Below are 13,695 nucleotides of genomic sequence, written 5' to 3'. Positions count from 1 at the left end.
ACACCAGTGTGGTTCAGTCCTAGGTGCAAGGCTGTCTTTGTTAAGCTGCGGTAAGGAGTCCAGCAGCATCAGCTGGGTTAAGGTTTTACTCTCTCAGTACCGTTTGTCACGGGCAGGGTGCTTTTGTCTTTGTGAAAGGAACAAAGCCAAGGACCTACGGCTCTGAATTGTGTGTGTTGATGTGACTTTGGCTCCCACAGGTGGATATCTGGTCTCTGGGGATCATGGTGATAGAGATGGTGGATGGAGAACCCCCCTATTTTAGTGATTCTCCAGTCCAGGCAATGAAGAGACTCCGTGACAGTCCTCCTCCCAAACTGAAAAACTTCCACAGGGTGAGCATAATGGCAAACACTTGTACACTTGATGATTATCATGGGAAGACATCCGTATTGGCTGTTCCCAGTAAAGCTGGCTGTGAGTGTGATCTTGCTAGGACATGTTTCTTGGGGAACTTCTTTGGCCTGGGTGCCTCAGGGGATGCAAGCTGCTGCTGACAGCTAGTGGCTGCTTTGGGAAACAGCCCTGATAACGCTGGGTCACTTGGGCATAGGCATGGTCACGCAAGTCAAAGCTTCAGGCGGACCCGACAGGTAATATCTTGCTGATGTCGATAGCATAGCTCATCTTCTAGGGAAGTAAACAGGAGGATCCTTGCTCTTGAGAGTTTCAGGCTTTCAGGACTGCAAAGACTGCATTATGGTCGGAGCAGGAGAGCTCAGCACAGGCAGTAGCCCATGGAGACACTGCAGCTGTCTTGAAGATGAACTCAGCTTCATGGTTTCTTACGAAAAAGCAGCAGTGACATAAGGAATACAGTGATTACCTTTTAGTCGCCACTTAGAGCAGTCCTCCTTTCATTTCAGTCCAGGCCTCCGAGATCAGATAGCTTCTGCAGCATTCTGAGCTATCTGGCCTTTCCAATTAATCAGGCTATCTGCAGCTGCAAAACCTGAATTATTTAACAGAGTAGACTGCTGAACTAACAGCATACACTCAGACATCAACAGCTGCTCTTTCCTCTTTGCCTTTGCAACACTAATTACAATTTCAGGGTCACATTCTGGACCTGGTGCCTGCACTCCTTAGGCGGTGTAAAGCCGGTTCTGGTCCAGACTGCGTACCTCGCTTGGTGACACGACCCTACCTGTGAAAGGCAGAGCCACTTATAGGCTTGCTCTGCTCTACTTTCTGCTGGAAACCAGTTTGCTTCCCAGGAGATCTCTGGATTGCCAGGCTGCTGGCCATCCTCCCCTGTCTCCCTGCTGCTTGCGTGGAGCTCAGCACCAGCTGTGGATCCAGCCCTCCATCCCGATCATGGTTAATGGGTCACCATGGGCAATTGCTGTAGGACTGGGTGCCACAGGTTAAATGGCCACTGCCTGGGATAATCTCTGCTGCCTTCCTAAAACATAGGTAGATCTATTGACAGAGTGATAAAGGCTGGATCCTGGCACTCACACCCAGCTGTGTTGTGCCTTCTCCCTCTAGCAATCACAATGAAGTTGTTCAAAGCACTCATGAAATAGGCAGTAGCTCAGTGTTGAACAGTATTTCATGATTCTATGATCTACTTTTAAGTTAACCAGAGCTGGGAAAATGCCCCCAGTCTAAAATGGATGTAATTAGCAGCATTAAAATAAATAAATACATGCCAAGTTCATTTTTTATTCAGTTTTAATGATGCAGAGGATTACCACCAGCAAGAGATGTGCAATGCCTTGAAGTGGTTCTTGGGTCTGGCTGCTCAACAGGCTTTACACATCTTCCAAAGGACAAACCTGCTGAGGTCACTTAGCTTTCTGTTACGTGGTTCTGCAGTCTCTTCATCTTCTTGTACCACCACCATCAGGTTTCCAGACTCTCAAAACCTATTTGGCAATCCAATTTAACTACTTCTTCCATGATCTGTGGCCAGTAAAAGAATGAATTGATCAACCCTTCATGCTCAATGATGTGCCTTGGGTAGCAGGAATTCTGTTGAATTTTTAAGCTGAAATGCAGAAAAGATTGAATAACAAAATTAACTTAGATGGAAGGACATGGCAGGCAGTCTTGTCTTAATCTACTGTGCCCTGTTAAAAAGAAAACAACCTGTGTAAACGTGACAGAAAGGTATTGCTGCAGCACAAAAAGCATCCTGTCTCCTGTTGCATTTCTGTGCCGAAACAGGGTTACAGAGCTGAAATTACAGGATCCTTGTTAAGCAAACCTGCCTCAGCAGCCTGTGGGTGCATGAGCTATTGCCTGGTTCCTTTGTGGGGCTGACTTGGTTGGTTGCTTTTTCACAGACCTCCCCAGTTCTGAGAGACTTCTTGGAAAGGATGTTGACACGGGATCCACTAGAAAGAGCAACGGCACAAGAACTCCTGGATCACCCCTTTTTGCTCCAGACAGGACTTCCAGAGTGCCTGGTCCCCCTTATCCAACAATACAGAAAGCGTACCTCTACCTGCTGATTTTACATAAGGGCAAATGCCAGGAAAAAGTAATGTTTATTTAAATTAAAAAAAAAAAAAAAAAAAAGAGACTGGGCAGTCTCGTCTTGCAAATGGTGCTTGGAACTTGTCAGCAATCATTTTAGAGGATGAATGTGAATACTGTCCTTGCATTCTCAGCCTCTTGTGGCTTTTCTTGCTGAAGACAATCAATACGTACTAGATCCAAATAAGACCAAGTATGTCTCAAGAACAAAGCAGGCGTCTCGTGGCTTCTTCTGAAGAATAGCATTTTAAAATGGAGTCTGAAGTTGCGTATCTGAATGTCTGCAAGTTCCTGCAAACCTTGGCTGCTGACTACTGAACTGGAACAATATTTCCCAATTAGAAATGTGATCTTCGTTTCCTTAGTTGTACACTGGAGTCTTGAGCTGACTCGGATGTATGGTTTTGGGATACAGACCCCCTTAAACTCTCAAACAATGCACAAAGACTTGACAATTTTTTTCTTTGAGACTTTTTCACAGATGATTTTAATTTCCTTTGTTTAAATGTGGACTTAGAAAACTGTACATATTTTCCAAGGGAGCAGGTGTGATATGTATATATTTGTTTCTAAATGGCTCTCTGGCACCACCATGCTTCACTTTTGCTGAGGAATATGTATGGTTTAGTGGTCAATCTTGAATCCATTTCATGATCTTAAGCTTTTGGAGGGGGAATCCCTTGGATGTGGACTCTCTGAAGATGGGTGTTCTTGCTACCAGGATCTCATGGTTGAAAATTCACAACACGCAACACCTCCAGTGCTGGTGGGAACGGAGAGGCTGAGAGCTGGCTCCTGCACTGGGTTTCCAGGCATCTTTCTTTCCAAGTCTTTTCTCCCAAGAGAGGCTGAGAAGTGCTGCCCTGGGACGATTGTTGGGCAGCCGTGGGGGATGCTCTAGGAGACTGAATGAAAAGGTTTCAGCTGTCCTGCATACCCCAGGAGAGATTTTTGTGTTCGTGTGAGGTGATGTGTTGAGCCTTGGTCTCCCCTGCTTGCTACTGCAGAACATGGGGAGAAGGGAAACTTTTGATGTATGTTTTGTTATCGGTAATGCCCTATCCCACCATCCCTTCGCTGATACGTTTGGAAGGTTACTGGTTGTCTAAACAGCTCTTTCAGTTATTATTTTAAAATAGATTTAGATATTTTGTATGATACACTTTCTGATCGGCGAGATAGTCAAGGTAATTGGACTCTAGGTCAGGCTGTAACGTTGTACAGTAACGGTGTGTATTGTTGTGAGGTCTCGAGAATATAATCTTACATGTGGAACTGGGATCCTGTTTTGAAACTCCAGATACAAATTTATAGGAATTTAAGTTATTCTTGGGACAGGCCTGCTGTCTCAGAACGAACCTCATGATTGCATTTTCCTCAGAAGATGTTAATAATCTCTATCCTCTGCTATTTACTCCAGTTACAGATCCTGCTTCAAAATTGAAGCCACAGTCGATTACTTGAAGTAATTTGGGATGGAATTCATCTGCACTGATGCCAGCCATCAAACGATGGGCATCCAGTCTGTGAAGCACATAGGTTGGCTCTGTAGACCATGGTGCAAGGAGCACCTCAGAGGGTGATTCATCTCCATTCTCTCAGATACCTGCTGAAGGATGAAATTGCTGTCCCTCGAAACCGCTCTGCCTGTGGCTGGCAGAGGGATCGTAGGTGGTTTGCCTGGACTGGGTGTTGATGAAGTTGGTTGAAATTAATTCATTTAGCTCCTCCTTAGCTGCACTGGAAAATTTTTGATGTAAAATGTTTCTGTATTCCAGATATACTGCTTTTTTTTATGCAAAAGAGCAGGGCTTTGAAAAGATTTATAATTTGAAACAAACGATCCTGCTCGTCTGTAGTTGTGAATCCTTTGCACTTGTGTTTTAAATTAAAGTAGATCTTGATTTATTCATAAGCCTGTTGCAGTGCTGAGATGCTTTAAAATATGTCTATAGTTCAGAGATGTAAGGGAAGCGTGAACCTTGAAGTCTGGTCTAACTTATCTGTTCTGTGGCTATGTGGCTTTTAAAACAAGAAGAGACTGCAGCAGAAGCCTGGATCCTGAAACAAACATTTCTTGGAGACAGGGATGACAGGTTTAACTTTTAGCACCGTTTTATACTTTGGCCCAAGTCTGACTAAACACAGTGAGGGAAGGCCCCCTTGAAAGATTGCATTCAAGTATCTTATAAAATATTAAAAACTCATTACCATATTTGCAAAGAATGCACAAAGTATCCATCTTCCTGTCCAATATAGAATTAAATATCTGACTCTTGTGTTTCTCTCTTTACAGTTCGTGCATGGCATATCACCAATTAATTGCTCCATTACTTAGATGAGTGTGGTATCAAATATAAATCCAAAGGCAAACCTAGATCAGTTAAAAGATTGAAGCTGTGTCTCCAGGGCCAACAGCTCCTTCCCCAAGAAGCAGGCAGCCAGGCAGGAGAATTATGATAAACAGAGCAGGTTCGTAATTTGCATTGCAGTAGCGTTCAGGAGCGAGATTTCTTGTATGCTAAGCGATACCGAAGTATGTAACAAACTGTAGCCTCTTCTCTGAAGAGCTCGTAGGCTACGCGGCGGGTAATTATGCTCTGAGATGTTGTTTTCTCTGATTATCTTTTCATATATACTTTCAACAAGGCTATGCTTATGTCTCAGGGGTTTCTGTTGTTTTGTGTCATGTTTCACCTGAATCCTTCCCTTTTTTATTTTTCCGTCCTGTCAGCCTTGTGAGGATCGAGCGCTTTCTGTGCTGCCGCAGCCCTGGCAATCAGCATACAGTAGGCCTTTGAAGCTGGCAGGCTGAATTTATATGAACAATTTGCTGAATCAAATGGGGAGTCCGTGGCTGCTGTCATCTCCCAGCTGTATTTGTTCTTGTATGACAGTTCCTGTCCCCCTCCAAGAGGGCTCCGTGCTATTGAATGCAGTGGCTTATTAGCTCATTTATTTCAGAGCGGGACAAATCCTTCTCTAGAGGCCCCTGTCTTTTAACCAGTGTTTACAGAAGGAACCTGGCTCAAAAAACCCAGCTTTTAAAGTGGTTCAGTCTGGTGAGAAGAATCCTCCGCTTTCTGGAGAAAGCATCTTGCTGTGCCCTAGGTCCTAGTTTCTACATGGGGATAATAACAGTAAACGTTGACCGTGTGGGGCAGGGAGAGTGTCTCTAAAATACAGCAGCTACTGTGCAGCAACTCCTTCTGCAGTAGTGACGGTCATGCTGGCACCAGATCTGTGTTGCGGAGGTAGAAGATAGTTCCGGATCAATCAGTACAAACTGAGCCTGAACTGCAGCTCCCAGCTGTGTATTTATGTTTGTAGGAGTATCTAGAGCAGCTTGCAGTATGCAGAGCGGCCACTAAATATTTGAAGGCAAAGTTTCCTGTAATTGCAGGAAAGGGAGTGTAGAGACCTGCCTGTATGCACTGCCCGTTCTTCAGCTGAACGCGGGGGCATCGTAGTTGTGCCCACTGGAGGGAGATGAGTTACTGTGGCCATCTTCGCCCCCTTTGCAAGCAAGACATTTGTTTGGAGCTATGAAGAGACATCAAAGGCTTCCAAGTCCCTGACTGCCTAGGGAATGATAGGAATAAAGCAAAAGCAACCAGTTACATGCATTTTCTGGCTATTTGCTTCTCGATGTTTGGTTGACAGCATCATATTCGCAGGGATCTGCGTCTGTTTGTTACAGCAAACTGATGTGCTTTAGAAATGACCTTCAGGCTTTTACTTGTGTCTGTAAAGTGGTCTGGTAACGTGAAGGACTTGTTGATAACCAAGGTGCTAATAGCAAGCCAGCCTGCCTTCCCACTTCCCCGCCGCCAGCAGTTCCCACGGGGTAGTGAAGAGATAGCAAGGGGAAGCTTTCCTCTGGGTTGGGCTTCTCAGCTGAAAGTGTGTGCCATGTTAGCCTGCTAGGGGTTGTTTTTTCCCCCCTCTTTTCTTCCTAAATGTCAGTGCTGAATTCTCATTAGGAAAGCTGCCCATGAATTGTTGGCCAAGAGATGAGTTCGACTGCCGTGTCCTTTGTTAGTAATGCTCTTGTTTTAGAGGCTCCCCGTGCCAACCCTTCAGGTATTGTGTCTTGCGTTTGTGTCCCTTGTTGTGGTTGGAGGCCTCCTTTGCTGAGGGGTCCCTGTTATTTTTAAGAATATAGTACAAAGTTCAGGCCCATGAAAATAAGTATTTTGGGTAAGAATTTGGTGGTAGAATGAGATTTAGAAGAGAGATTGGTAGAGATAGATTTATGCCACATAAAAGATGAAAACATGGAAAGAATCTAAGATTGTGCCTAAATGTGCTGCTCTTCAGTGTCTGACCAGGTACTGCTGTTGTCTTAATTACCCCTGAATTTTTGTTTCTGTATGTAACGGCCTCGTTACAGAGACCTATCTGATCCACCCACTGTATCACCCTGTGGTCAGCAAGTACCCTATGGTAAGCAAAGCCACAGGCAGGGCTGCACAGCAGCGTGAAGAAGTCTTCAAAGATGTTTGGGTTCTGTGGGAAGAAATAGTGCTGGAAAATCAGAAGGTGGCATTTCTCCTCGAGTACGTAAGTAACCAAACACTGACGAGACTCTATGAGCCGTCATGCTGCTGGAGGGACGTCAGAATTCTTCATGTGTTGTGTGAAACCTCTACAGTAGTCTTTGTTTTAGTGAATTTATTTACTTGTGTCCATTTCTCATCTTCCAGAAATTTCATCACGTTTTGTGTAGAGACAGCTTTCTGGGCAGAGGAGCATTGGCACGCCTGGCCTCTGAGGCACGAAGACTGTTTTACTTCAGGGGGAAAAAGTGGTGATGCAGAATGTGGTCTGTGCTTCATCTGAGATGTGGCTTTGCTTACAGTTAGTGATTCTTCCATATACACTCTGAAAAGTATGATTAGAAGATATTTTTTTAGCGCTAAGGTACAATCAGCTTAAAACATTTCACCTGTTTCTCATGAAATTCTGCATAACTCGCCTGGTAAAGCTGTGCCAGTGCTTTGTTTAGTAACAGAAGGGTTGCACAACAGAAACTGTGATGTGGTGTAAGGGTACGAGTCATCAAGTTGCGTTTTCTTCCTCAGGCTCCCAGCATCAGAGGGTATTAATAAGATGAATCCAAACTGCTGAAGTTCAGTTTTCTTACATCTGTCTCATCGTGTAGCTGGGCTATGGTTGTTTTTTGAAATGTCCACGCCTTTAAAAACACCTCATGAAGCGCGTTTTACTCTGGCGTTGTTTCCACCCTTGTTTTGGCCAGTTTGTGTCATTTGAGGGCTGCTAGAGCACTGATGTTCTGCTTGGAGATGATGGCAGAAAGAGCTTAAAAGGTTAGAAGAGTGAGAGTGCTGGGTTCAGCCTGCTGTATTGACCTCAAAGCGCCCCCAGGCAGTGTGAGAGCCCTCGCCGAAGGGTGTTGCTGGAGAGCTGGCATGGCATGCCGCAGCGGAGGTCTCTAGGCTGGTGAACCAAGCAACTGGGGAATTCTGACAGGCAGCGCTGGGAGCATTGGTGCAGGCTGGAGGGACGGGGCTGGAGCGGTGGCATCCCTCGCTGCTGCGGTGGGGGGCAGCCTCTGGAGTGAGACTGAACCTCCCGACCTGGCTTGGGGTATTGGTCCTGTGCTGTGTGGTGGGAGGGAGCGAGTGCGTCCTTCCCCTCCTCACTGCAGGGCCATTAGGGCTGTCCCTGCCCCTGTGAAACACGTTCTTTGGGTGGTGTCAGGGGACGAGGACTGAAAACCTGCGCTCGCTCAGGCCCTGCTGTTCTGCCCTGGCTTTGGGTGTCCGTTACGGGTTTATTCTGTTGGGTTCATTCACTGCAGGGGTTTGAAGGAAAGAGTAACCCCTGGTGCTTCGGCAGCGTGCATGGAGAGGGGCTGCCCCATGTCCACCTTTTTGTCTGCTCTGAGCCAGGCATCAGAGTTCCCTCCAGAGAGAGATGGGATGAATTCTCCTTTAAAATAAACCCTAAAATTGGAGGGGGTGTGGGTGGCCGAAGCTGGTGGCAAGCCCTGGGTTAGCCAGCAGGAGAGCTGCCTCTGCCGTGCTGGGCGCTGTGAGCGCGGCAGAAGGGTGGGATAAGCATCAGGCAGCTCGGTGTGCGCCCAGCAGCGTGTGCCACGTAACGGCGCGCAGAGCGGGTGGCGGCTGTTGTGCCCCTGGAAACGCAGCTCAGAGCAGCTGCTGGTATCAGCAGTCTCGAGCTGTAAACGGTGAGCGTTGCGGGGTTATATTTATGCTGATGGGAAGTTTGCATGTATTTAACCTCATTCCTTGGTTTCATCACATCCACGTACGGCAGGATCTAGGGGAGTAATCGCAGGCACCGTTCCACGTCACCCATGTCTGGGAATAACAGGCGCTCAGCGGGGCCAGTGCTTTTCTGGGTGGGTTTTTGGTGTGTTTCTCTGCGGTCGTTCCTTCCTCCCCGCTGCGAGGGCTGTGGCTCTGTGCTGTGCTCCCACCGGGAAAGCAGCCCTTCCCCTTGCGCTAATCCCATTTCTGACACTGTCCTTGATCTTGGTGCCAGCCCCGAGGCAGAAGGCAGGGGGTTAATGGACATGGGCTCGATTTAGAACTGCCAATGCTGCCAGCTGGTTTAAGTCAAAATGTTAAACTGCTGCGGCTCTACCTTGCTGTCCTGTTTGCCATCGTTTTTTGAAGGCCCTCAGACTTCACAGGGTGAGAGACTTCAGGGATGGAGGCTGCTCTATAAACCACTAACGCTGATCTGACTGGAGTAATGTTTTACCACTCCTGGAAGGGCAAAGGCAACTGCTCTCAGCTGAAGGAAATGGCTGTTAATAGCATATATCCAGCCGTAACATATATATATAAAGCATACCTATAACATGTAAAAAGCATGTAACAGCTCAGCTGTACCCATGGAGCCCAGCCACCACCAGCACGAGCTCAGGAGGGAGTGGAGCCCCCGCTGTGGTGCCCGGGTGTTGCTTGGCCAGAGTTCTGGGACTCAGCTGCTGCCCACAGCACAAAGCGCCCTGCGTGGGTCCAGCCCCCCCGGGGGTCTCCTGCCGGTGGTGAGAGCGGCCAGGGGCCGTGCTGTGAGCGTGTGGGGGGCCAGCGCGGCTGTGGGGTGGGACAGAGCCAGCTCCGGTGCCTCTGTGAAGGGCCTGTCTGTCTCTGGGCAGCCCCTGTGCCGCTCTGAGCCAGCGTGAGGAGTGTGAACTCACCAGAACCGCTTTGACTCCTGTTGCAGAGCTCTTCTGACCTGTGCTTGTGAGGAGGAGGAGGAGGCGATGGCAGCCACTGTCTTAGTGTGAGGCAAGGTCGCCTGTAACGGCAGGGAGATCAGGAGGGGTATGTGGACTCCGAGTAATTTGCTTTGCTAGATTTGGTTATTAAGTACCATAAGGACTGGAATGAGCTAGTGCACAGGAATGTGTGTAGAGGGTTATTATATTTAAAGAAATACCTCACGGCGTATTTAATAAATAAAGAAGTTGAATTTGAGAACGGTGAGCACAGATGGCAGAAACTCTGGGCGCTGGATGTCTCTATTAACATGTGCGGACACCGGGCAACATTTGGGACTTGCTCCCATACCCACTAACTGCAATTAAAAACCAGAAGGTGAGCCAAGTTTTTAAGAAATTTGATGTTTTATTTTTTAGAAAATAAATAAGTCAGAAATTTACAATACATAATTCCAGTAATATGTTAACACCGTAGGGGAGGCATGGGCTCTTCTTGGCTGTCAGACCAGGCTTGGAACGTTTTGTCTCTCATACCTACTTGAGTTGTTGGGGTTTTTTAATATAGCAGCACTTCATAATGCGTTTATCCTTGCAGTTTCTAGGTGTAACTGTTATCCTGTAGCAACCACAGCGTGCTGTAGGTTTGCTGTGACTGTGTTTGCTTTTCCAGAAAAGACACAAACCTGAAGAACCAGTTGAGGGGTAAGCGGGGACTTTGTTAGATCACACTGCAGTGTGGCACTTAAAATTTTGGGGACACTGTTGCTGCAGTCAGGAACACATCTCTTCTGGTACTGTCTCAAATCAAGGGTAAAGATTTTAGTAACAAGATTTTCTATGGCTGGGTTTAAGGACACTCAACCTTTGCGGTGCTCTAAGGTACCAGTAAAAGGAGGTTTGAACTGCCAAAGAAATGTATCGTGGGCTTCATCAGCACAAGGTTCTCTAGGCTGCTGGTGCTAGGGCTGCAGCAGTCACAGATCTGCTCAGTGGCAGACTGAGGTTTGGGGGTCCCGTCCCCCCATTTCTCCTCAGCAATGTTTAGGGCGTTTGGTTTGGGTTTTTTTGTTTCCTTGAACAACGTGGAAGATTTGACCTACAGTATCTTAGCTCTAGGATATGTATTTGTAGTAAAAAAAGCTGCAGTTCCTATTCCCTTTTGTATCCTTCAGCATACCTTTTAATTAAATTAAAGTCCTGCTATTTACAGATGTACGCCTGGGCAGGGCTGACTCTGTTTTAGGGGGGCAGGGGGGCCGGGTCCAGTCATGTGTGTGTGTGTCCTGCCCCCACCTGTGAGATCTGGTGACCTCAAGCACCCCATTTCACAGGGTCCCCGTGACCTGGTGCAAGTATACTTTGGCAGGCCAGCCTCCAGTTCTCAGGCTAACATTATTTCAGGACGGGATATGTGGAAGGCCAGGATGTGGCTGATCTGTACTGAATTATTGCTGTTTCCTGCTTTTTTTAGGATCCATAAGCAAAGTCTGTCTTAAATGGTGCTAGGAAAAAGAGCTGGACCATATGTTACCAGGTCCTTCCTGCTGGATGAGTGAGAACTCGCTGTGTCAAAGCTGTTCAGTGCACAAGGTCATAAAGCAGGTGAGAGAAAGTATGTGAGGAGGCAGGGGGCACTGGTGCAAGTTCTGCATTCCCGAAAGAAGGCTTTGCTGTCCTGGAAAGTGGAAGGGTAAAGATGGCTTCAGGGGAACCTGCCCTTTGTCTGTGCAAGTCAAGACCAAGAAACTGGCAACCTGGACCGCCAAGTGTGTCCTGCTGGACGGGTCTCTTAGCGAAGCGGACAGCAGCAGGTACGTGCGAGGCTGAGAGAGCCTGGGGAGCGTCCGCCCCTTGCAGTCACGGGCAGTTCTCATTCACAGTCAGGCTGTGCAATGGGACGGACCTGCTGCTCCTTACAGGTGCGCACGCTTCATGGGGAGAGGGAAGTGACTGAGGCTTTGAGGGAAGGTGTGTGCCAGCGCTCCTGCAAAGGGGCAGCAGGCGAAGCGTGTAGTCTTCCCCGCAAGGTCCTAGAGCAGTTGGGTTTCCCCAGCAGCAAGGAACAGCTTCTACAGGGCACTGCTGAGCCCTGTTGCCGTTAACTGAGATGGCAGCATGTAAAAGCAGCTCCAGAGAACCGCTTTCTGCTGCTGGAATGGATAGTCAATGTGCGTTCTTATAAGCCATGCAGCTTCCTGTGTAACAGAAACTTACCGGCAGTGTAACTGGCTGGCTTTTTATGTGAGCAACAAAATTATTTTCAAACAGTTTAGAAATTTTGTTAACTGTTGTTATCCTAAGCCCGTAACATGGAACTAATTTAGCTTCATGAGAAAAAGTTTCAGTGAAGTTCTAAAAATGTCAAATTGCTGGAGATGGGAACTCTGCAAGTGTTTTTGTGGTAGCTGGAACAAAGGATGAGGCTCTGACTCCTCATAGTTTGCCTTCTAATTGCCCAAGGAGTCTGCTCAAGACTTGCTGGGTCTTCACGAGATCCAGAGCTGAGAGCTTGCCTGCAGGCCTGTGAGAGTCAGAATCAGGAGTGAGAATCAGCCCCTGGGAATAAGGGAGGTTAGAAAGCAAGCAAGCTACACCGCTGGCAATGCACGTTTCTGCAGGAGGAAATGCTGGTTTATGTTGTGTTGATACCAATGTACTCAAAACTGCCCTGGTCCGACGGGGGCTGTGAAAAGCCAACACTGGTTGTGCAAGGAAGTGGTACGCTGACAGAAAATGGTATGAGGTTCATCAAACTGACCTTTCCTCCTATAAACAGAGGCTGCATCTACACTAGCAAGTAGCGTCGCCAGAAGGAACGGTGCTTTAGAGGGATGACGACAGTTTTTGCCGAGCACCTGCCGCCCACACGTAGATGTCTTTCAGGAGGCTTTGTGCTGGGCGAGCTCCCAGTGGTTGGAGCACATTAGGTGGGCTGCTGCAGTGTCTCCCAGTTACATTTTGTTCAAAGGGACCTGGCTCTGAGACCACTCTCTGAAGAAGTGTATGTGACAACTGAGGAGGGAACTTACTCTAAAAACTTAAGTCTGAATCCAGACTAAAATATTAATGTAGGTGCTGCTGTGGATGCCAACAACTAGCTTGTCTTCAGCCACAGGCCCTTACGCACTGCTTAAATACCTTAGGCTGTGGAAGACAAAGAGCGCGAAGCACTCTCTGAAGGGTGATCTCTTCAGGCTACTTCCGACATCTAGGATAAAAAAGTAGTAAATTCCTGAAGGATTTCAGGAGTTGCCACGGTGCAAAAGGATGGCAGTAGTTTGTCAAGCTGGTCTTTCAGTATACACCTCCATGAGCCTTCCTTCCTGAAATGGAACAGTAAGTAGGGGAAGCGTCTCTCAGAATCTGCTTTCCTCGATCTCACCATCTGTTTCAGCTCCTGGGGGCTCAGGCATGGCTGTTGTAAGCCCTGACACCTCTGCCACTGGGATCTTTTCTTCTAGCTGTTCTTTAGAGCCTTGTCCTCCCTCAGGAATGCTCTGAACTGCTTGCTTCTGAGTCTCTGGCTCTCCAGAAAAGCCTGCTTTTGCATAGTTCTTCATCATACTCTGCACCTCCACAGCCAGACTTTTCAGTTTCTCCTCGTACTCTGCCAGTGCATCCTGCTGGAGCTGCAAACAGAGACCTCAAGTCACTCTCCAAGCACTGAAGCTGAGCAGACATTAGTCGGAGCATGGTATAAAGACCTGCTCTGAGAGCGCCCGGTAAGATGAGATGTTAGCGCTTCACAGTTGTGTTCTCAGCCCGAGATGAATGGTAGTGCTGGCACAGGGAGCGTAGGAGTGCTGCTCCTCTGATTTCTGTCTGTGTAGGCTCCTGCAGAACCACCTTCTAACTCATTCATTTTCCCAGCGTACTGAGGAGTGGGTGGCCGAAGTGTATGTGCGTGTGTGTAGGATGAGTGTAGCGTCAATTACAGAACGTGCAAGGAAGCCTGATCCCCCACAGTGTTTGGGATTTATACTGTACTGAGG

At 47.6% G+C, this 13,695-nt stretch overlaps 2 protein-coding genes across 6 annotated transcripts in view; one reads left to right on the top strand and one right to left on the bottom strand.

The window, feature by feature from the left end:
• The window catches only part of PAK6 (p21 (RAC1) activated kinase 6), a 42,539-nt gene extending 37,351 nt beyond the window's left edge, over positions 1-5,188 (top strand). For all 4 annotated transcript variants that reach the window (XM_055722845.1, XM_027804056.2, XM_027804059.2 and 1 more), the window contains 2 exons: positions 201-335; positions 2,292-5,188. In XM_055722845.1, coding sequence (XP_055578820.1) covers positions 201-335; positions 2,292-2,459 — 303 coding nt within the window. In that variant the 3' untranslated portion in view covers positions 2,460-5,188. The remainder of the gene's footprint in view (positions 1-200; positions 336-2,291) is intronic.
• A 4,901-nt stretch (positions 5,189-10,089) lies between these two features.
• PLCB2 (phospholipase C beta 2) overlaps positions 10,090-13,695 on the bottom strand; it is a 48,290-nt gene continuing 44,684 nt past the window's right edge. For both annotated transcript variants that reach the window (XM_014279336.3, XM_027804054.2), the window contains one exon: positions 10,090-13,332. In XM_014279336.3, the coding sequence (XP_014134811.1) occupies positions 13,060-13,332 (273 nt within the window). In that variant the 3' untranslated portion in view covers positions 10,090-13,059. The remainder of the gene's footprint in view (positions 13,333-13,695) is intronic.

Source organism: Falco cherrug, chromosome 10, assembly GCF_023634085.1.
Source record: "Falco cherrug isolate bFalChe1 chromosome 10, bFalChe1.pri, whole genome shotgun sequence".
Classification (NCBI taxonomy): domain Eukaryota; kingdom Metazoa; phylum Chordata; class Aves; order Falconiformes; family Falconidae; genus Falco; species Falco cherrug.
This window is presented reverse-complemented; position numbering and strand designations above follow the sequence as displayed.